This window comes from Coregonus lavaretus (genome assembly GCF_964263955.1).
Source record: "Coregonus lavaretus genome assembly, chromosome: 7".
Classification (NCBI taxonomy): Eukaryota; Metazoa; Chordata; class Actinopteri; order Salmoniformes; family Salmonidae; genus Coregonus; species Coregonus lavaretus.
This window is the reverse complement of record NC_139994.1, coordinates 57,014,892-57,039,310: the sequence shown is the minus strand read 5'-3', so window position 1 is coordinate 57,039,310 and position 24,419 is coordinate 57,014,892. Positions and strand designations below refer to the sequence as shown.

Below are 24,419 nucleotides of genomic sequence, written 5' to 3'. Positions count from 1 at the left end.
TTTATTTTTTATTTATTTCACCTTTATTTAACCAGGTAAGCCAGTTGAGAACAAGTTCTCATTTACAACTGCGACCTGGCCAAGATAAAGCAGAGCAGTGCGATAAAAACAACAACAACACAGAGTTACAAATGGGATAAACAAAACAAACAGTCAATAACACAATAGAAAATCTATATACAGTGTGTGCAAATGTAGTAAGTTATGGAGGTAAGGCATTAAATAGGCCATAGTGCAAAATAATTACAATTTAGTATTGACACTGGAGTGATAGATGTGCAGAAGATGATGTGCAAATAGAGATACTGGGGTGCAAATGAGCAAAATAAATAACAATGTAAATAACAATATGGGGGATGAGGTAGTTGGGTGGCCTAATTACAGATGGGCTGTGTACAGGTGCAGTGATCGGTAAGCTGCTCTGACAACTGATGCTTAAAGTTAGTGAGGGAGATAAGTGTCTCCAGCTTCAGAGATTTTTGCAGTTCGTTCCAGTCATTTGCAGCAGAGAACTGGAAGGAATTGCGGCCAAAGGAGGCTTTGGGGATGACCAGTGAGATATACCTGCTGGAACGCATACTACGGGTGGGTGTTGCTATGGTGACCAATGATCTAAGATAAGGCGGGGATTTGCCTAGAAGTGATTTATAGATGACCTGGAGCCAGTGGGTTTGGCGACGAATATGTAGTGACGGCCAGCCAACGAGAGCGTACAGGTCACAATGGTGGGTAGTATATGGGGCTTTGGTGAAAAAACGGATGGCACTGTGATAGACTACATCCAATTTGCTGAGTAGAGTGTTGGAAGCTATTTTGTAAATGACATCGCCGAAGTCAAGGATCGGTAGGATAGTCAGTTTTACGAGGGCATGTTTAGCAGCATGAGTGAAGGAGGCTTTGTTGCGAAATAGGAAGCCGATTCTAGATTTAACTTTGGATTGGAGATGCTTAATGTGAGTCTGGAAGGAGAGTTTACGGTCTAACCAGACACCTAGGTATTTGTAGTTGTCCACATATTCTAAGTCAGACCCGCCGAGAGTAGTGATTCTAGTCAGGCGGGCGGGTGCAAGCAGCGTTCGATTGAAGAGCATGCATTTAGTTTTACTAGCGTTTAAGAGCAGTTGGAGGCCACGGAAGGAGTGTTGTATGGCATTGAAGCTCGTTTGGAGGTTTGTTAACACAGTGTCCAATGAAGGGCCAGATGTATACAAAATGGTGTCGTCTGCGTAGAGGTGGATCTGAGAGTCACCAGCAGCAAGAGCGACATCATTGATATACACAGAGAATAGAGTCGGCCTGAGAATTGAACCCTGTGGCATCCCCATAGAGACTGCCAGAGGTCCAGACAACAGGCCCTCCGATTTGATACATTGAACTCTATCTGAGAAGTAGTTGGTGAACCAGGCGAGGCAGTCATTTGAGAAACCAAGGCTATTTAGTCTGCCAATAAGAATGCGGTGATTGACAGAGTCAAAAGTCGATGAAGACGGCTGCACAGTACTGTCTTTTATCGATCGCGGTTATTATATCGTTTAGGACCTTGAGCATGGCTGAGGTGCACCCATGACCAGCTCGCAAAGCTGATTGCATAGCGTAGAAGGTACGGTGGGATTCGAAATGGTCGGTGATCTGTTTGTTAACTTGGCTTTCAAATACTTTCGAAAGGCAGGGCAGGATGGATATAGGTCTGTAACAGTTTGGATCTAGAGTGTCACCCCCTTTGAAGAGGGGCAGCTTTCCAATCTCTGGGGATCTCAGACGATACGAAAGAGTGGTAGAACAGGCTAATAATAGGAGTTGCGACAATTTCGGCTGCTAATTTTAGAAAGAAAGGGTCCAGATTGTCTAGCCCAGCTAATTTGTAGGGGTCCAAATTTAGCAGCTCTTTCAGGACATCAGCTATCTGAATTTGGGTGAAGGAGGGGGGGGGGGGGGGGGGGGGGCATGGGCAAGTTGCAGCGGAGGGTGCAGAGCTGGTGGCCGGGGTAGGGGTAGCCAGGTGGAAAGCATGGCCAGCCGTAGCAAAATGCTTATTGAAATTCTTGATTATCGTAGATTTATCGGTGGTGACGACAGTGTTTCCTAGCCTCAGTACAGTGGGTAGCTGGGAGGAGGTGCTCTTATTCTCCATGCACTTTACAGTTTCCCAAAACTTTTTGGAGTTATTGCTACAGGATGCAAATTTCTGTTTGAAAAAGCTAACCTTTGCTTTCCTAACTGCTTGTGTATGTTGGTTCCTGACTTCCCTGAAAAGTTGCATATCGCGGGGGCTGTTCGATGCTAATGCAGTACGCCACATTATGGTTTTGTGCTGGTCAAGGGCAGTCAAGTCTGGGGTGAACCAGGGGCTATATCTGTTCTTAGTTCTGAATTTTTTGAACGGGGCATGCTTATTTAAGATGGACTGGAAAGCACTTTTGAAGAACATCCAGGCATCCTCTACTGACGGAATGAGGTCAATATCCATCCAGGATACCCGGGCCAGGTCAATTAGAAAGGCCTGCTCACTGAAGTGTTTTAGGGAGCGTTGACAGTGATGAGGGGTGGTCGTTTGACCGCCGACCCATTACGGACGCAGGCAATGAGGCAGTGATCGCTGAGATCCTGGTTGAAGACAGCGTAGGTGTATTTAGAGGGTAAATTAGTGAGGATGATATCTATGAGGGTGCCCATGTTTACGGATTTAGGGTTGTACCTGGTAGGTTCCTTGATGATTTGTGTGAGATTGAGGGCATCTAGCTTAGATTGTAGGACGACCGGGGTGTTAAGCATATCCCAGTTCAGGTCACCAAGCAGTACGAACTCTGAGGATAGATGGGGGGCAAGCAATTCACATATGGTGTCCAGGGCACAACTGGGGGCTGAGGGGGGTCTGTAGCAAGCGGCAACAGGGAGATACTTAGAAGTAGAAGCTCAAACTGTTTGGGCACAGACCTGGATAGTATGATAGAGCTCTGCAGGCTATCTCTACAGTAGATTGCAACCCCTTTGGCAGTTCTATCTAGACGGAAAATGTTGTAGTTCGGAATGGACATTTCTGCATTTTTGGTGGCCTTCCTAAGCCAAGATTCAGACACTGCTAGAACATCAGGGTTGGCAGAGTGTGCTAATGCAGTGAATAACTCAAACTTGGGGAGGAGACTTCTGATGTTAACATGGCCCTGTGTAGCTCAGTTGGTAGAGCATGGCGTTTACAATGCCAGGGTTGTGGGTTTGATTCCCACGGGGGGCCAGTATGAAAATGTATGCACTCACTAACTGTAAGTCGCTCTGGATAAGAGTGTCTGCTAAATGACTAAAATGTCCCAAAAAAACATGCAAGAAACCAAGGCTTTTACGGTTACAGAAGTCAACAAATGATAGCACCTGGGGGGTAGGAGTGATACTGGGGGCTACAGGGCCTGGGTTAACCTCTACATCATCAGAGGAACAGAGGAGGAATACAATAAGGATACGGCTAAAGGCTTTAAGAACTGGTCTTCTAGTGCGTTGGGTACAGAGAAGAGGGGCAGATTTCCAGGCGTTGTAGAATTGATTCAGGGCATTATGTACAGACAAGGATATGAGTACAGTGGAGGTACTAAAGAGATAGCATCACTGGAGGTACTGATTGAGCCGGTCAAAGGGTCAAAGGGACAAAGGAGCTCTCTGAGGCTGGTTGAGCTGAACTTGGGGCTCTACAGTGAAATTGCATAATAAGAACTAACCCAAACAGCAAATGGCTAGGCATATTGACATGGGAGAGAGGCATAACGCAATCACAGGTGTTATTCGAGAGGGCTAAGACAACAACTGGTAATGGCGACAAAAGTTTGGGCTGAGGCTAAACGGATAAAGAGGACAGGGTACCGTGTAAAGGAACAGTCCAGCAGGCATTAGCTGAGTGATCATAAGGTCCAGTGAACAGCACTTAGTAAGTCCAGGAGCAGATCGTACATGGTAATGCTGTATCATGGTCTTTCTTGTTGAGGAGTCTGTGTGGTTGTTGGTCTGGCTGGTGTATCATAGTGTTCCTAGTCAGCATTCTCGGAGAGAACTGGAGTACATCTGAACATCTGGCTGGTGCATCTGTGTGTTCCATCAGCCCAATAAGAGAGTATTCCTTGGAGTCTGTCCACCCTTTCTATCAGGGCCTGCACTGAGAGGTTGAGTGTCTAGATGGACAACAACTCTATGCATACCTTTGTGAAGACCTACATATCGCAGAAGCTCCTTCCTCATCATCACCAGTTGCGCTAGCAGTATTTCACCACCCTCATCACCGCTTCCTCCTTGTTTGCCCCAGTGAGGGTAATGTCTTGTAAAGGGACAAAACCCTCTTTGGTGTGCTATTCTTCGGCAGTGCAGTTCTGAAAGGTTTCTCTCCATAAGGCTAGCAGGCTACATTAGCTATGTTGTTTCTTTTGATGAGGAAGTAGACACTTTACGGGAGGCCAATCAAGTAGATGTTATAATATAGCCTATTAATATGGTTACTCAGACAAACAGGCATTGTGACATCTGATCATCTGTGCAGTTTGACAGCAAAGAAAGACAACCTGGTTGGAACTATCACTGCAAACCCTCCAGGAGTGATGGGAGCAGCTTGGCCTGGACTTTGCGGTCCATGAAAAATGTGTCTACTGTATGGGAATACGATACGCTTATAAGGTCCGCTTATTTGCATACCGGTAAGAACCAATGGTGCATTATATAACTCAGCACATTTGAATCAATCAGATACGGTGTGTAGCCAGGTGTAGTGAACATCCAAAATCAACATCAACTTATGCATTGTATTCCTGGCGCCAAACTCTTGTGAGCATGTGCGGGTGCAAAACAACAAATATTCAACCAATGTCGATCAGTCAAATAGCGCTGTTCTTTATTTGAGAAATTCTAATCATCTTTGACCAGAGGGAAATCTTACGGATTGCTCCTTTACAAAACAGAAACAAAAATTGAGTTTATTTGGTTTCACCAAAAATTTAGTAGATCATACATCTGTGATTAAACAAAGCCAAACCCTCCTTGGGAAACATTGACAATAGGTTTCAGACAGACAACAGCTAATATACAAAATAACATGTTCAAAAGCAGGAAACAAACTGGTAAAAGAGCTTATCTTTAAAATCCTGGCATTTACACCGAAAACTAAATCATTATTTTAAACAGGTTTAACGCATACAAACACTTGTTAACCATGTGTACAGGTCACTAACTGGTTTAAATCGAGGAATTGTGTGTTGAATTCAGGTTTAAATCGAGGAATTGTGTTCTGAATTCAGGTTCAGTGCATTTGGATTTCATGCATGTTTGGGTGTTTTATAAAATCCAAAGCAGTATCTTGAATACAGGGGTGAGACAAACAATCTTCTTACACTCAGACAATGAGAATTTGAGCTAATTTATTCACATTCATTCCGAATCCTGCATTGTTTTCCTGACTAAAATGTCTGGATGTTGATCTTGATTCAATTAAAATCACAATTCCTCCTTGACTAAATTACCATGAAAATAGGAACACACAAAACAGTGAAGTACATATAAAAAAAAAAATCTATATCTTCTAACAGACATGTGTTCAGTTAAGAGCCCCATATACATTTACATTACATTTTAGTCATTTAGCAGACGCTCTTATCCAGAGCGACTTACAGTTAGTGAGTGCATACATTTTTTAAATTTTGTTTATACTGGAATCGAACCCACAACCCTGGCGTTGCAAATGCCATGCTCTACCAACTGAGCTACATCCCTGCCGGCCATTCCCTCCCCTACCCTGGACGACGCTGGGCCAATTGTGCGCCGCCCCATGGGTCTCCCGGTCGCGGTCGGCTACGACAGAGCCTGGATTTGAACCAGGATCTCTAGTGGCACAGCTAGCACTGCGATGCAGTGCCTTAGACCACTGCGTCACTCGGGAGAATATCCTACAATACTCACACACCAATATTCTTTCCACACCATATACAAATGTTCCCACTTTAGTAACCTTTGGGATTCTGTGACGCCATATTTGATAGTCCATTATGTTTAGATCGTTGAAGGTGAAGGTCTGGACCATTTTCCGGGTTGTGAGAGCTCAGCCTCATCCAGTGGTCATTTCGAAAGGGATGGCCTCATTAGAATGGGATGGCCTCATTAGAATGGGATGGCCTCCCTTTTATCTTGCAGCAGCTGAAATGGAGAGATCAAAATCCACAAACTGGTTATGTATTATAAAACCCTAACACAGGATCTAATTTGACAGGTGGGGTTATATAAATGAGATCGCTCCTTATATTACAACTTCCCTCCCATTAGAATAGGAATATCCTGGGCCACGATCAGTAGCCAAATGTTGTCGAACGAAATGCCATGAATAGAGACAACGTAATTCCTTATTTTACATGACAGTGAGGCATGCTTGTTCTGCATAGTACATTTCTATCTGAATGTTCCATAACATTGTGTCCTGCTTCGTGGATGCTCAACAGAACAGTAGAGGTCAGTGTTGTATTATGGTCCAGATATCAGAGTTTACCAGCCAACAGATCGAGGCTCTGATAACAGTGAAAAGAGAGGAAGGTGGGGATTTGTATGCCTAATTCCCATTTGGGGAAGTAGGCCTAATATATGCCTGAGGCACAAACTACACACACAGGGTCCACCCAGGGCACATTGACATTTGCCGGCCCAGGGCTCCACACAATAGGGCCAGTCCAAAATATTCTGTGTTTGTGTGAGGAAGTCCCCATCTTTCATCCTCTGCTGGTCTTTCAAGGATGGGGATGAGAAATCACAGGAAACACCTTCCCCTGTTCTCCGCAGCCCAGGCCCATTTACTGAACATGCACAATGAGATATTAAAAGCTCCAGGCTTCCCTGGAATAATTGCAGGTCCACGCCTGATGAAACAAAGTTGTAATGTAGAGGGATGGTGGAAATGAGTGTGAGAACTTGGAAAAGTTTAGTAGAAGAAGAAGACTAATGGTATGCATGTTTCTCTTGAACTTTTTAACGTTTTATTGAAGTGTTCCTCCTTGTCTTTACTTCACTTGAAGGGTAGGAGTCATGGGAACGGAATAGACTAATTGCTTGTTATAATATTTTCACACTACTGAGCCAAGCCAAGCTGAACTGCACTGGCCTGGTTATGCATTCACCATAGTTGCTGGAAGTGTGCTGGAAAGTACACAGTATAACACCACCTCACCGTTTGCAGTGGTGGAAAAAGTACCCAATTGTCATACTTGAGTAAAAGTATAGATACCTTAATAGAAAGTTACTCAAGTAAAAGTGAAAGTCAGCCAGTAAAGTACTACTTGAGTAAAACGTTTTTGGTTTTAAATATACTGAAGTATCAAAAGTAAAAGTAAAAGTATAAATAATTTAAAATTCCTATTATTTAGCAAAACAGACGGCACAATTGTCTTGTTTTCTTAATTTTTGGATAGCCAGGGGGACACTCCAACATTCAGAAATTTTTACAAAAGATGCATTTGTGTTTAGTGAGTCCGCCAGACCAGAGGCAGTACGGATGACCACGTGTTCTCTTGATAAGTGCGTGAATTTGACTATTTTCCTGTCCTGCTAAGCATTCAATATTTAGTAGGGCGGCAGGTAGCTTAGTGGTTAAGAGCGTTGTGCCAGTAACCGAAAGGTCGTTGGTTCTAATCCCCGAGCCGACTAGGTGAAAAATCTGTCGATGTGCCCTTGAGCAAGGCACTTAACCCTAATTGCTCTGGATAAGAGCGTCTGCTAAATGATTCATTATTACTTTTGGTTGTCAGGGAAAATGTATGGAGTAAAAAGTACAATATTTTCATTAGGAATGTAGTGAAGTAAAAGTAAAAGTAGTCAAAAATATAGTACAGATACCTCAAAAAACTACTTAAGTAGTACTTTAAAGTATTTTTACTTAAGTACCTTACACCATTGACCGTGCTAACCTGCTAGTAAGTAAACAGTTTAAATGTACCATTGTCTTCACCACCTGAAGACTTCACCCCGAGAAGCATGACACCATCTTTGCCGCTGTCTGGCCTGCTCTGGAAAGAGGCACTGCAAAGAGGAGACAGCAGGGCATATTGGTAGTAAAATAGTCTTTTTTGACAAGATCACGGTATATTTAAGCAATAAGGCCCAAGGGGGTGTGGTATATGGCCAATATACCACGGCTAAGGGCTGTTCTTAAGCACGATGCAACACGATACAGCCCTTAGCCGTGGTATATTGGCAATATACCACAAACCCCCGAGGTGCCTTATTGCTATTATAAACTGGTTACCAACGTAATTAGAACAGTAAAAATGAATGTTTTGTCATACCCGTGGTATACGGTCTGACATACCACGGCTTTCAGCCAATCAGCATTCAGGGCCCGAACTACCCAGTTTATAATTGAACTGTTCAAATGGGGTCCTGTCCAAATGGTATCTTTATGTACAGTCCAACGACTATACTTACTTTTCTGTTCCATTATCAGTTATCTCTGTTCAGAGACAAAAAAAATAGATTAATTAGTGATATTTCGTTTGTAATAGACATGTTGACATAATGCTGTGCATCTATCTCAGTCATTAAGTAGTACCTGTGTGATCGTGGTCCTTCATGCATTTACTATTCAGAAGGAAGATGACAGCAGCCACCACAACTACCAGGACTGGCAAAAGAATCCACAGCAGGTTCTTATCTGAAGACAGAGGAGGCATATCTTTCTTTAGTGTGGCAGACAAAACAGTTGTTTTTCACATCCCATGAGAAGTTGGATTAGTACCATTGTTGGGACAATGTGTAATGTAGGCAATTTATGATGATTTGTAATCAAACATGGCTTGACTATTGACTTTGTACACACACACACACACACACACACACACACACACACACACACACACACACACACACACACAACCCAGTCAAAAGTGAAGTGTGTGCACCCTCTGGTGGGTGTGGTAGAACATAAATGTTGAGGTAAAGTTGCTACATTACTTGATTTAAGAGCTTCCGTCTCTTCACCTCTAGCCTGTTGACCTGAGTAGAAAAAATTATATATACTCTGCAGCGTGATTTATGCGGTAACTTTGAACTTTCGATGACCACAAGGAGATGCTAGTTGCATAATACACTATATGACCAAAAGTATGTGGACACGTGCTCGTCGAACATCTCATTCCAAAATCATAGGCATTAATATGGAGTTGGTCCCCCCTTTGCTGGTTCACAATAACAGCACTTACAGTTGACCGGGGAAGCTCTAGCAGGGCAGAAATTTGACGAACTGACTTGTTGGAAAGGTGGCATCCTATGACGGTGCCAGGTTGAAAGTCACTGAGCTCTTCAGTAAGGCCATTCTATTGCCAATGTTTGTCTATGGAGATTGCATGGCTGTGTGCACGATTGTATACACCTGTCAGCAACAGGTGTGGCTGAAATAGCCAAATCCACTAATTTGAAGGGGTGTCCACATACTTTTGTATATATAGTGTAGGTAACTTGTCATCTGGATAATGTATCCATTTAAAATGTTACGGTTATTTTGCTGACTGTGTGTTTTTCAGTGCAAGGAAAATGGAGCACCATTCGTGGCAATGTAAGTTGATTCCTATACATATGATGGTAGCAGAGGACCTACCAGCATCTTGATCCATATTCCCATTGTCCTCGATTCTTTCTTGACCTGGAAAAACATTGTCATTTTTATCAGTATACCATCTTGTTTTCCTATACAGGTAGTGGACAAAATAGTGCATTGAGGGACAGTGATAGTGCTTTAGACTTACCTGTAATTTCATCCTTTGAACCTGAAGAAAACATTAATGGCAAAACATTGTTATGGGGTCATGGTATCGTTAACCCAATGCAGTACTTGCTATCATCTAGCCTATCTCTATTGTAATTTGAGAGAGGGTAAAATAATATTATCTTACCTGATAAGAGCTTTGTGGTTGGCTGAGCTGTGGTATTTTGGGGGAGTGGGTCACTCTGGGTAACAGCAGTTATGGCCTTGGTCCTTTTTGTTGTTGCCTCTGCGAAAGAGGTAGAATGCACTCGTTCAGAAAATGTCTAACATTTAAAAGATCTGGGGCAGTATCAAGCATATCAGAGTAGGAGTGCTGATCTAGGATCAGGTCCTCCCTGTCCATGTAATCTTATTCATTATGATCTGAAAGGCAAAACTGATCCTAAATCAGCACTCTGAGATGCTGTATATATGGTCTGGTTTTACATCTGTAGAGCTTATTCCACAATCACATGTGAGCACATCTGACCTATTGTATAGAAATGCAGTTGATAGAGAAGACAGTATTAAATACTGTCAATATTATAAAGTCAATATCATAAATGAAATGTCAATGGCCAATTTAAATGAAATGTTTATGAAGTCTCACCATCATCCTTAGTATGTGGAGATGTGGAACTCACTGGAACTTGGAGTAAGGATGAATTCATTGTATTTTCTGTTGTATTTGTTGCTGGTACTGCTGATGTAGCAGGGACTGAGGCAGATTTCTCCTCTGTCTCTGGAATGTAAAATCAGTCTTAAAGGAAAATTCCACCCCAAAACAATATTTTGGTATTTAGTCCATTATTGATAAAGTCCCAAAAATGTTTTGCATGTCAGCAATCAAGTTCACAAGGGATATTACTTTCAAAATACAGAAATACAGCCAGTATTATGTATTTTGCATTATATGATGCTGTGTTAATAGCAGAGTTTCTACACCAGCATACTGTACCAATTTCTAAAGATTGAACATTTTCTAATGTTACAATGTCCTAATGTTCTGACACTTATTTGAACTAGAGATTAATACAGCAGTTTGAATATGAGACCATGTTTTGACATTTTTTCTTTTACTTACTGTTTGGGGTCACAGTGGTGTCAGAAACATTTTGTAAGACCGTTACAGTGGCTGAAATAGCCACAAGATGAACAGTCGTGGTGGGTTTCTCAGTTGCTGTGATGACAGATCAAAGATGTTCTAACTCATGAATAAGATTCAAATCACAAAACATTGCAGCAGCAGGTGATGCAAAAATCTTTCAGACTTAAAAATGCAACCAGCCTCTTGAGTGTTCATTTTTTGTTTGTAATAAAAAGAAAATCAGGAATCCCTGAGATTTTTTCAAATTACTATCACTGTCTCTTGAAATATTACCTCAATAACACAAATGTTTTATAATATACATGTACCTACATGTAATTGCATCTGATGGTTTCGCTGTTGTTGATTGTTGAAATGGGTCTTCTGATTGCACTGTGAAGCAAACAGTCTTTTTTTAACGATACTTAACTTCTGTGGCAACACCATAACCATACCAAACAACAGACGAGAGGAAGACAAAAATAATTAAATGATTCAGTAAGTTTAGTTTTTTATTTATATAATATAATATATTGTAGGCGGATACTTCCTGCTAAGAGAACCCGTAATTGTACCACATTTAGCAATAAGCTTCACCTGCAGACTAATTCTCTGTAAAGTGCGGCTCTGCAACTTTTGAACATCCAAATCCTACAACGATATCTAGAGGATATGAGCACTACAAAGAGATCAAAAGTCACCATTGCTATCTTGGTCGCTAAAACATTTCCTCAAAAGTATTTGTCCCTTTTTAGATCCAAAGGGTAGACAATTGTGTCGTTCCTGTTTGGCACAGTTTGTAAGACCACTGTCTGACATTCATCTATTTTAATAAAAAAAATGTTTTTGACGATGTGCCACTGAGAAGGCCGCCTCGTCTGTGACACAATGGCTGCGTTTAGACAGGCAGCCCAATTCTGGTATTTCCCCCCCTAATCAAATCAAATCAAATGTTATTTGTCACAATACAACAGGTGTAGACCTTACAGTGAAATGCTTACTTACAAGCCCTTAACCAACAATGCAGTTTTAAGAAAAATAGTTGTTAAGTAAAAAATCGATAACTCAAAAATAAAAAATAATTAAAGAGCAGCAGTAAAATAACAGTAGCGAGGCTATATACAGGGGTAACTGATCTTTTGACCAATCAGATCAGCTCTGAAAAGGATCTGATGTGAAAAGATCTGATGTGATTAGTCAAAATACCAATTAGTGTAAATATATAAGAATTGGGCTGCCTGTCTAAACGCAGCCTTTGAGGTGGATATCCTCTGATTCAGGCCCAGACCTGTGAAAAGCTGCATCCTGTCCCAGACAGAGTGTTGTTGTCCCCTGACCCCTACTGGCCCCAACAGCCAAAGGGCCAGGCAGGGTTTCCTGTCTTCTCCCCTGTCAGAGGCTGCTGCTGCTGCTTCAGCTAGACTGTGTCTTAGTGCTTGACGTTTCCCACTGACTGTTAAGCATGTAACCCAACACTAGAGCTCTGCTTTTGCCTCTTTTCCCGATGCTATAGCTGCATTTTGTCTGGTCCAGAGCCCACTCCTCATCGGCAGTGTCGGTAGATTCACCCCTGGCCCCACCCTTTCAGAAGTACTATACATTATGGCAACAGACTATTTCCATGATTCAGACAAATGGAAAGCACACTCTACAATGTAGGCTAAATACACTTGCACTTCACCCTTTATCAATTTCGTTTTGTATATATTATGGTGGAACATATTTGCAAGGGGGAAAAAAAAAACCTTTCTCTGTCCACTCAATGGAGGCTTGCACTGTAGTCACTAGGGCTTTGCTTGGGTGTTTCCTGCAGATGTTTAGATTCATGCAGGAAGGAGATTTGCTGCTGATTGGATCATATTATTTCACTTTGAAAGGGACAGGACAATGATCTATTTCCCTCTGTTAGAGAAGGAGCAGTTTGGTTCCCACTGGCTATCTACAGCTCCAATCACCTTTCTGGGCAGCGCAGGTCCTGGATCTGTGCCTATGCTCCAATCAAAACAAACAATCAGGAGACTCCCTCTTTTTATTTTCCACTAGCCCAAGTAACCACATTCATCTGTCTTGGGCCTGGACGTCAAACAATGTTTTTTATTCCTATATGTTCTGTCTTATTATCCGTGTTGTCCGATGCATTATGTCTCTTGAAAAGATTGCCAAGGATGGCTAAACTTTATCTTAAGTGAATTTGTTGCGTAAATTCACTGAACTTGCGGAGACTTGAAATATACACTGAGTGTACAAAACATTAAGCAAACCTTCTTAATATTGAGTTGCAACCCCCCTTTTTCCTCCCAGAACAGTCTCAATTCGTTGAGGCGTGGACTCTACAAGGTGTCGAAAGCGTTCCACAAGGATGCTGGCCCATGTTGGCTCCAATGCTTCCCACAGTTGTGTCAAGTTGGCTGGATGTCCTTTGGGTGGTAGACCATTCTTGATACACAGAATAAACTGTTGAGCGTGAAAAACCCAGCAGCGTTGCAGTTCTTGACACAAACCGGTGCGCCTGGCACCTACTACCATATCCTGTTCAAAGGCACTTAAATATTTTGTCTTTCCCATTCACCCTCTAAATGGCACACATACACAATCCATGTCTCAATTGTCTATAAGCTTAAAAACCCTTACTTAACCTGTCTCCTCCCCTTAATCTACACTGATTGAAGTGAATTTAACAAGTGACATCAATAAGGGATCATAGCTTTCACCTGGTCAGTCTATGTCATGGAAAGAGCAGGTGTTCTTAATGTTTTGTACACTCAGTGTAGGTGTAAAGCACACAATGTGCTGAACAGCGTTCCTCACACACACCTAATAAAGACTATTTCGGTTGTGCATCTGGTCTTACAATAGACCTTTAGTAAAACAGGGATGCTTCAATGTCCTGCCAACAGCTTTGGTTGGTCTCCCTGTCAACCTTTAAGTGATGGCGCCTGAGGGGATGGCTGCCGTTTTACGGGCTCCTAACCAACTGTGCTATTGTGTTAGTTTTTTCGCGTTGTTTGTAACTTCTTTTTTAACTTATTGTATACATAATGTTGCTGCTACCGTCGCTTATGACCGAAGAGAACTTCTGGACATCAGAACAGCGATTACTCACCTCGAACTGGAGGAATACTTTTTCTTTAAGAGTCCGACGCGAAGGATATACTGCTTTCTCGGGAACGGGCCAAAATCCCTGTCATTTGCGTGAAGAAAAGACGGAGAAAAGGGCTGCCTTCTGAGAATTCGTAGGCCAGTGAGTAAACCTCCACTACCATCTGTCCTATTGGCCAATGTGCAATCATTGGAAAACAAAATGGATGATCTACGATCAAGAATATCCTACCAACGGGACATTAAAAACTTTAATATCTTATGTTTCACAGAGTCATGGCTGAACGACAACACAGATAATATAGAGCTGGCGGTATTTTCCATGCATCGGCAGGACAGAGAATCTTAGCGAGCTGTATATGGCCATAAGCAAACAAGAAAATGCTCATTCAGAAGCGGCGCTCCTAGTGGCCGGGGACTTTAATGCAGGCAAACTTAAATCCATTTAACCTAATTTCACATGTGCAACCAGAGGAAAAAAAACTCTAGACCACCTTTACTCCACACACAGAGAAGCATAGAAAGCTCTCCCTCACCCTCCATTTGGCAAATCTGGCCATAATTCTATCATCCTGATTCCTGCTTACAAGCAAAAACTAAAGCAGGAAGTACCAGTGACTCGCTCAATACAGAAGTGGTCAGATGACGCGGATGCTATGCTACAGGACTGTTTTGCTAGCACAGACTGGAATATGTTCCGGGATTCATCCAATGGCATTGAGGAGTATACCACCTCAGTCACTGGCTTCGTCAATAAGTGCATCGACGACGTCGTCCCCACAGTGACCATTAGTACATATCCCAACCAGAAGCCATGGATTACAGGCAACATCCGCATCGAGCTAAAGGCTAGAGCTGCCGCTTTCAAGGAGTGGGACACTAATCCGGACGCATATAAGAAATCCCGCTACGCCCTCAGACGAACCATCAAACAGGCAAAGCGTCAATACAGGATTAAGATTGAATCCTACTACAGCGGTTCTGATGCTCATCGGATGTGGCAGGGCTTGAAAACAATTACGGACTACAAAGGGAAACCCAGCTGCGAGCTGGCCAGTGACGCAAGCCTACCAGACGAGCTAAATGCCTTTTATGCTCGCTTCGAGGCAAGCAACATTGAAGCATGCATGAGAGCACCAGCTGTTCCGGACAACTGTGTGATAATGCTCTCGGTAGCCGATGTGAGCAAGACCTTTAAACAGATCAACATTCACATAGCCACGTGGCAAGACGGATTACCAGGATGTGTACACAAAGCATGCACGGACCAACTGGCAAGTGTCTTCACTGACATTTTCAACCTCTCCCTGACCGAGTCTGTAATACCTACATGTTTCAAGCAGACCACCATTGTCCCTGTGCCCAAGGAAGCGAAGGTAACCTGCCTTAATGATTACCGCCCCGTAGCACTCACGTCGGTAGCCATGAAGTGCTTTGAAAGGCAGGTCATGGCTCACATCAACAGCATCATCCCGGATACCCTAGACCCACTCCAATTCACATACCGCCCCAACAGATCCACAGATGACGCAATCTCAATTGCACTCTACACTGCCCTTTCCCACCTGAACAAAAGGAACACCTATGTGAGAATGCTGTTCATTGACTACAGCTCAGCGTTCAACACCATAGTGCCCACAAAGCTCATCACTAAGCTAAGGACCCTGGGACTAAATACCTCCCCCTGCAACTGGATCCTGGACTTCCTGACGGGCCGCCCCCAGGTGGTAAGGGTAGGCAAAAACACATTTGCCATGCTGATCCTCAACACTGGGGCCCCTCAGGGGTGCGTGCTTAGTCCCCTCCTGTACTACCTGTTCACCCACGACTGCGTGGCCAAGCACGACTCCAACACCATCATTAAGTTTGCTGACGACACAACAGTGGTAGGCCTGATCACCGACAACGATGAGACAGCCTATAGGGAGGAGATCAGAGACCTGGCAGTGTGGTGCCAGGACAACAACCTCTCCCTCAATGTGAGCAAGACAAAGGAGATGATTGTGGACTACAGGAAAAGGCAGGCCGAACAGGCCCCCATTAACATCAATGGGGCTGTAGTGGAGCGGGTCGAGAGTTTCAAGTTCCTTCCATCACCACGAACTATCATGGTCCAAACACACCAAGACAGTCGTGAAGAGGGCACGACAACACCGTTTCCCCCTCAGGAGACTGACATTTTTTTGGCATGGGTCCCCAGATCCTCAAAGTGTTCTACAGCTGCACCATCGAGAGCATCCTGACCGGTTGCATCACCGCCTGGTATGGCAACTGCTCGGCATCTGACCGTAAGGCGCTACAGAGGGTAGTGCATACAGCCCAGTACAGCACTGGTGCCAAGCTTCCTGCCATCCAGGACCTCTATACCAGGCGGTGTCAGGGGAACGCCCTAAAAATTGTCAAAGATTCCAGTCACCCAAGTCATTGACTGTTCTCTCTGCTACCGCACGGCAAGCAGTACCGGAGCGACATGTCTAGGTCTAAAAGGCTCCTTAACAGCTTCTACACCCAAGCCATAAGACTGCTGAACAATTAATCAAATGGCCACCTGGACTATTTACATTGACCCCCGCCCCTTTGTTTTTACACTGCTGCTACTCGCTGTTTATTATCTATGCATAGTCACTTTACCCCTACCTACAGGTACAAATGACCTCGACTAACCTGTACCCCGCACACTGGCTCGGTACCGGTACCCCCTGTATATAGCCTCGTTATTGTTATTTTATTGTGTTACTTTTTATAATTTTTTACTTTAGTTTATCTGGTAAATATTTTCTTAACTCTTTCTTGAACTGCATTGTTGGTTAAGGGCTTGTAAGTAAGCATTTCACGGTAAGGTCTACACCTGTTGTATTCGGCGCATGTGACAAATAAAGTTTGAATTGAGGAGCTGCTCTTGGGCGACTTGGGGAGGTCTCCTGGTAACACTTGACGCACCTTAACCCGAAGTGTTCTGAAGTGTTATACTACTTTATTAACATTCATAGCACCTTATTAAGGTTTGAGGCTGCACCTTCCTCCACATGGGGCCTGACTAGGATAATATACAGTTTTAATGGGAACACTACACAAGATTCCCATCAACAACAACAAAAAACAACGCTGCTCTTATCTCAGGCTTGGACCAATGGAAAAATGCACTTAGGCATCACTGGACGTCCCTGGAGAAATGTTCAAAGTGTGAGCCTGTCTCTTAGAACAACTCGCATACATACTGTTCTGAATACCTTGATTGTGATCGCCAGTCGTGTTTCATGTCATACTATACTAAGATATTTAATGACCCAAATGTCCATATGCAAGATATTTTTATTTGCAAACCAAGTCTGATTAAGACAATAAGTAAAAGCCAATAAAAACAATTATTCTACTCATCCAGACAAAATAACATAAAACACTATACAATGCAACTACTGGCAAGTCTTTTTACCTATTTTCCCAAGCATCCATTTTGCCTAACTAAAACTTGTATCTGTCCAACAGTGTTAAACACTGTGTAACTGTGTAACTTTTAAAACCCATTATTAATTGAATTAAACATTTTAGGCAACATTCCTGGCTGTGAGACAACAGTCCTTTGTCACCATATGCGATCTCCTATCCAAGCCAGTTAGTGGTCTTTTGGTCTAAATATCCCTGTAGGCTTACCTGTTGTGAGGAGCTGGAGCGAGGTTAGAAGGAGGACGAGGAGGGCTATCCTAACGGTCTCCATGGTGCTTCTACTGAGCGTTCCCCTCCAGGGTGCTTCTTAGGGTTCTTCAGAGCTGTGTGAGCCACTGCTATCAACCAGTGGAAAGGTGTTCACATTCTGGCCCATTGCTGCTTATTTTGTCACTTCCTTTAGAGAAAGAAGGGGAGGAAGTAGAGCAATTTCCCTCGAGGGCGGAGGGTAGGGGTCTGGAGAGGATGGGGAGGCTGCGTCGGCCAGTGAGAGAAGTCTTTCTCGGGCCCCAGCCTGGAAAGGAACTCGGCCCTCAAGGCTATGTTTGTACTCCATTGCTAACTCCGGTGACTTATTTTTTCCTGACCTCACGTTGCAGGAGCAACGTGACTGGTGTGAAGGAGTCTAATAAGTGTCTGACTAGGATGGGCTGTGAATGACCCGAAACAACAGTATCAGTTGGATCAAGGAGGGTACAGTGGGATCAAGGAGTTAGCCAGATCATATTCTTAAATAACTTTTATTTTTTTGGAAAAATAAGCTTGAAATTGGCATGGTCTAATTGACTCAACAACCAACAACACATATCTAAATTTAGCTTTCTTAATGAACCAGAAAATCAATAGTTATTTCTGGTTGTTTATTTAAGTTAGCTGGCTAACTCATTGATCCTGCTTTATAGTATACCCCTCAGAATGGGCTTTCAGGAAAACAGTGTTGTCTGAAACTGAACTGCATGTTCAGCTCTTCAGCTTACCCTTGAGACACCCACATTTTGAAATGTACTCATAAAAGGTTACAAATAATTGTTACTCTTGTTATGTGAACCACGTTAACTGAAACCAATATAGTGGTCAGTTGCAACTCTCACTTGACCCTTTTAATATAGCTAGGGCCACTAGTTAGGGCTTGGCACCAAACTCTAATGAGATGGTGAGAGGCACACCCCATCGTCTTCGTTACAGTTTGTTTTAATGAACAGTTAACTGTGAGCCATACCTATTAGTGGTTAATGTCAGTTCTTCAGATCATTTCTTGAGCCACAGATCTATACTGAGCAAAAATATAAACGCAACATGCAACAATTTCAAAGATTTTACTGAGTTACAGTTCATATGAGGAAATCAGTCAATTGAAATCAATTCATTAGGCCCTAATCTATGGATTTCACATGACTGGGAATACAGACATGAATCTGTTGGTTACAGATACCCCCCAAAAAAATTTGCCTCACAAAGGGCCTCAGGATCTCGTCACGGTATTTTTGTGCATTCAAATTTCCAATCAATAAAATGCAATTGTGTTTGTTGTCCGTAGCTTATGCCTGCCCATACCATAACCCTATCGCCACCATGAGGCACTCTATTCACAACGTTGACATCAGCAAACCGCTCGCCCACACAATGCCATTCACATGGTCTACGGTTGTGAGGCCGATTGGACGTACTGCCAAATTCTCTAAAATGACGTTGGAGGCAGCTTATGATAGAGAAATGAACATTAAATTATCTGGCAACAGCTCTGGTGGACATTCCTGCAGTCAGCATGCCAATTGCACGCTCCCTCAAAACTTGAGACATCTGTGGCATTGTGTTGTGTGATAAAACTGCACATTTTAGAGTGGCCTTTTTTTGTCCCCAGCACAAGATGCACCTGTGTAATGATCATGCTGTTTAATCAGCTTCTTGATATGCCACACCTGTCAGGTGGATGGATTATCTTGGCAAAGGAGAAATGCTCACTAACAGGGATGTAAACAAATTTGTGCACAACATTTGAGAGGAATACGCTTTTTGTGCTCATGGAACATTTCTTGGATCTTTTATTTCAGCTCATGAAACATGGGACCAATACTTTACATGTTGCGTTTACATTTTTGTTCAGTATAGTTGTCACTGTATTAGACTAAGCATAGGTGATTAGATTATGTTGAAATGTTGAAGTTGAAATGGTGCTGGAATAGTGGAGGCAGTTCCTGTTTTCTTTGCGACTTGCGGTAACTCTCTGTAGTTCTAAATCAATAGCAGTGTAGTAGACCGAAAATTTCGCACATTTTAGAGTGGCCTTTTATTGTCCCCAGCACAAGGTGCACCTGTGTCATGATCATGCTGTTTAATCAGCTTCTTGATATGCCACACCTGTCAGGTGGATGGATTATCTTGGCAAAGGAGAAATGCTCACTAACAGGGATGTAAACAAATTTGTGCACAAAATTTAGCGAAATAAGCTTTTTGTGAGTATGGAAAATGTCAGTTTTTTTTTATTCAGCTCATGAAACGTGGAACCAACACTTTACATGTTGCGTTTATATTTTTGTTCAGTGCACATTAGCATAGCTGTGGGAAGGAGGGTTGGATGATATGTTTTAATCAGCCCTTCCCTCAATAATCAGGCTTGGTCCTTCTCTACCTTTTAGAATCAGCATTGTTCTCCTACCCTGCCTCCCTTCTGAGCAATTTGTCGGTTACACAACAGACAGTACACTTTATTTTACAGGTCTATTCCCTGCAAGTCTTCCATAAGTCGTTGTAAATGAGAATTAAAAAGGGCTAAACAAATAAATTGTTCCCATAACTCCAAAATACACATAAAACAATGATTAGATCTATTATGTAATCATATTATTATGTAAATATAATTGCAATGAAAATGTAGTCAATTGCAATGAAAATGTAGTCAATATTGTTTGATAAATGAATGTAAGGTACTAAGTGTCAAAAAGTTTTCATGTAAAAAAATAGTTTTAAGTGTCAAAATGACTGTCTACTAAATGTATTGCATTGTAGAGATCACCTAATACTCTATTGCAACAATGCCAAATAGGCTACATCTCAGCATTATGACCTATAGCAACTTAAAGCCATCAATATGAAAATTCATTATTTTCACTTATTCTTTGACCAACACAAAGTAGGAGCAGAGGCAGCACATCTCTTTGTGAAGGGATCTCATTCTTAGATGGGCAGTGAACAACTGCATGTTTCATATATTCAAATACACAAATTATTTTTTCGATGGGATTGGTGAAGTCGGCTCATTGTTGAAGAAAATGCAAGAAGCGGAAGAGTGTGAAGCAGATCGAATACCATTGATGACGTTTTCCATTCTTATTTGTTTTCATAGGAGTGTCACGCACGCAGATTACCTTACACTGTTTGCTTGGGAATGTTATTGTTATAGTATTGAGGGTGACATTCACTTCACTCAAGAATGCAAGTAGTGTATGTAGCCTAGCGGTTAGAGCGTTGGGCCAGTAACTGAAAGGTCGCTGGTTCGAATACCCGAGCTGACAAGGTGAAAAATCTGTCAATGTGTCCTTGAGCAAGGCACTTAACCCTAATTTAATCCAGGGGTGCTGTACTACTATGTCTGACCCTGTAAAACAACACATTTCACTGCAACTATCCGGTGTATGTGACAAAACATTTATTTCCAATGCCAATTCTCTGGCCATCCCTAAACAGGATGTTAGAACCCGCTTCCTTCCAAAGTGCATTGTGACTCACATACAACTGAACAAATCTGACAAGGGCCATTGGGAGGGACTCAAAATCTGGCTACAGCTTTACCTCAGACTTGTAAATGACACTGTCAGAGCCCCGCCAAAGCTTAAATGTTGGTGGCCTACTTTTTGATGATATGCACATCTTACAGAGTGTGGCTTTAAAAAGCTAACATTGGTCAACACACAATATGATTTATTGAATTTACCGAGGTTAAATATTTTGAGGAATTACTATCAATGATCGTTGTCATTGTTGTTACTATTATTATGGTCCAATAAATAACAATCTGTTTCGTAGCATTTTTTTAACTAGCAATTTATTGGATTTCTATTCCCAGAATGGCTCTTATCACAATAAGGGGAATTCTGAGAAAAGTGAAGGGTCCGGCCCTATTGTAATTTGATTTTGCTCTGTGGGAATACAGCCATTGATCAAAGGTCAGAATCAGGGTGGGAATGTGTTTGTTAAGGAAATATCTAAAGCATCGCAGGCAATACACATCTTCCCAAAGGAACAGGCTTTCTCTGGGAAAAGTGATCCTACCCTCGCAAAAAAAAAGTCACATTTCCCCACATCATTGACTTTGGACTGGAAGCATAACACTGGGTAAAGGTTGTGTATAAAGTTACTTTGTATAATACCTTCTAATAGATTAATTAAGAGCATTATATTTGCAATGTACCACACTTATGCAACCCCTTTAATAGCAAAATAATATAAAATAAATAAATAATACATTCCACATGTTCCAGCCAGTTGTTGAGACGTAAACATTCCCATCCACACACACAAAGGTATGAAAATGGCAGATTTGGCCACTGATAAGCGCCTAAATTGGAACGCTGTGGCTGTACAGTAACATGCTATACATGATGTCAGAGCTCTGGCTCTGCGCTTCACAGCGCTGTATGGGTTTTGACTGACAGACATTCTGAACTTGAGTGAGGGAAATGCTGTAACTTAAGAGGACTCTATTTATTTTGAAAGATGAGACGTTGATGATTATAATAAATACCGATTTGATGTCATACAAGCAGTCCAAATGTGCACTTCACATTTTCACATCATAAAACTCATGCCATATACAGTGTCAATGTTTATGATCACTATGTTTGATGTACAGTTACAAGATGACATGCCGTCATACCCTGGTTTGTTCTAAACAGAATGAGCCGATGTTTGTCTATTGGGAAGAACATTTGTGTAGGACACGCACCTGAATGCACTCATGACTCCTTTCTATGCGCACCAAAATTATGTTTCTCTGAATTGCTCCTAACTGTGCCACTAGAGATCCTGGTTCGAATCCAGGCTCTGTCGTAGCCGGCCGCGACCGGGAGACTCATGGGCGGCGCACAATTGGCCCAGCGTCGTCCAGGGTAGGGGAGGGAATGGCCGGCAGGGATGTAGCTCAGTTGATAGAGCATGGCGTTTGCAACGCCAGGGTTGTGGGTTCGATTCCCATGGGGGGCCAGTATAAAAATAAAAAAAATGTATTCACTAACTAACTGTAAGTCGCTCTGGATAAGAGCATCTGCTAAATGACTAAAATGTAAATGTAATTGCATTGTGAAAGCCTAACACTGTAAGGTTGTATTTTATAACTTAGCTAGTCATGTTGGCAATAGAACAAGGTCTCAAATGATGCCCACCTGACCAGTGGCATGTATTCACGGGTGCCAAGGGAAGCCAGCCTTCCCCAAAAAATTTACCAAGGAAAAAGTACATACAAAATAATCTTTCATCTCTCTGTGTTTCATACATTTCCTTCAATTCGCAAGAGAAAGCATCCGAGCGAGCGAAACCGCACCCCTCTGTCTCTGTATGTATAGCCCATCTATCTGATGCTGTCTGGTCAGAAAGAGTATGACATTGTTGCCGCCCGTAGCATTGAATGCAAGGGAAGCCAGCGAGCATTTGGCCTTCCTTGATAAAAAAATTAATAAAGTAATAGCCAATCAGCGTTGAGCTAAACTGAGTGAGCTCACCTGTGAATGGTCCTGGCGCACCAAAAAAAAGTGTCAAAGGAAGCCAGTTTGGATTTGGCTTTAGACCAATCAGATCACAAGTCAAAAGCCATTATTGACAGAATTTTTATTTAGAGTGGCCTTTTATTGTCCCCAGCACAAGGTGCACCTCTGTAATGATCATGCTGTTTAATCAGCTTCTTGATATGTCACACCTGTCAGGTGGATGAATTATCATGGCAAAGGAGAAATGCTCACTAACAGGGATGTAAACAAATTTGTGCACAACATTTGAGAGAAATACGCTTTTTGTGCTCATGGAACATTTCTTGGATCTTTTATTTCAGCTCATGAAACATGGGACCAATACTTTACATGTTGCGTTTACATTTTTGTTCAGTATAGTTGTCACTGTATTAGACTAAGCATAGGTGATTAGATTATGTTGAAATGTTGAAGTTGAAATGGTGCTGGAATAGTGGAGGCAGTTCCTGTTTTCTTTGCGATTTGCGGTAACTCTCTGTAGTTCTAAATCAATAGTTGTTTAGTAGTCCGAAAATGTCTGAAATATTACCTTGCTTGACCATGCTGTAGGTCATGTAACCTTTTATTACATGCAATATGTTTTGTAGACTTCACCGGACAGATGTTGCTCTCTGGTTTTGTAATGAAACAAATATGTGGTTGAATTTATTCTGCCACTGTGCTTTCTTATTGTCTTTAGGCCTATATATCACAGTGTCAAGGCATATGAACTAACAGGTTATAGAGCAAACAACGCAATTATCACAACACATTGGTTGTAATATGGCTTTTTGTTCTGGATTGGCTTCCCCGGTGATTTTACCCACGCACCGCTACTGCACCTGACCCAGATTGTGATTTATAATGGAACTTTTTGGATTGCGTAAACAACAGTAATTGTGTGATGGGGGGGTGTGCTTGCTCTAGTTCCTCAATGGCACAGCTAGGAGAGCGCAAATAATCACCTTATAGTTGAAGACTCTTCTTGAGTCATAAAAGTGCACTGAAATTACTTAGGAACAGTTCACACTTTGGAGAGGTGTGGCCACATGGAGACACCAGTTAGACCTCTCACTCAAACCCTTGTCATTTTTTTGTCTTATGTTGCACCTACCCCACATTTTCCAGGAATATTCTTATTTTGTTACTAAATGTTTCCAGAGTATTTTCAGATTTCGTTATCAACAAATGTGGCGAAAAGTACAGTAAATGTAAAATGCACATACAATCAGCAGTGTAATGCTTGGATTCAAGCTTGTGTCAGGTGAACTGTTGTGTCCTCACCTTTTGGTCTAATAATTTCCCCATAAACTCCTAAATGTTTCCT

At 42.2% G+C, this 24,419-nt stretch overlaps 1 protein-coding gene across 2 annotated transcripts; it reads right to left on the bottom strand.

Moving 5' to 3' along the window:
* Positions 1–4,842: 4,842 nt before the first annotated feature.
* Positions 4,843–17,749, bottom strand: LOC311131941 (uncharacterized protein). 2 transcript variants are annotated; one of them, XM_084165049.1, is made up of 12 exons: positions 17,583–17,749; positions 11,166–11,225; positions 10,830–10,925; positions 10,356–10,487; positions 9,894–9,992; positions 9,747–9,767; positions 9,599–9,643; positions 8,956–8,997; positions 8,555–8,656; positions 8,431–8,455; positions 7,943–8,025; positions 4,843–6,159 (listed from the first exon to the last, which is right to left on the bottom strand). In XM_084165049.1, exons 1-12 carry the CDS (start codon positions 17,644–17,646, stop codon positions 6,146–6,148), a joined length of 783 nt encoding a protein of 260 aa, XP_084021175.1. In that variant the 5' UTR covers positions 17,647–17,749; the 3' UTR covers positions 4,843–6,145. The 2 variants fall into 2 exon arrangements, with proteins under 2 accessions (XP_084021175.1, XP_084021176.1); XM_084165050.1 differs by having other exon boundaries at positions 6,109–6,187.
* Positions 17,750–24,419: the final 6,670 nt, after the last annotated feature.

What these genes read in the sequence shown, in the direction of transcription:
- LOC311131941 (XM_084165049.1), bottom strand. Translation starts at nt 17,646, where the DNA reads ATGGAGACCGTTAGGATAGCCCTCCTCGTCCTCCTTCTAACCTCGCTC. An exon ending in ACCATCAGATGCAATTACAT is followed by an intron (nt 10,926 to 11,165) that starts GTAGGTACATGT and finishes CTGTCATCACAG; the next exon opens with CAACTGAGAAACCCACCACG. An exon ending in GAATATGGATCAAGATGCTG is followed by an intron (nt 8,998 to 9,598) that starts GTAGGTCCTCTG and finishes TTTTCTACTCAG; the next exon opens with GTCAACAGGCTAGAGGTGAA.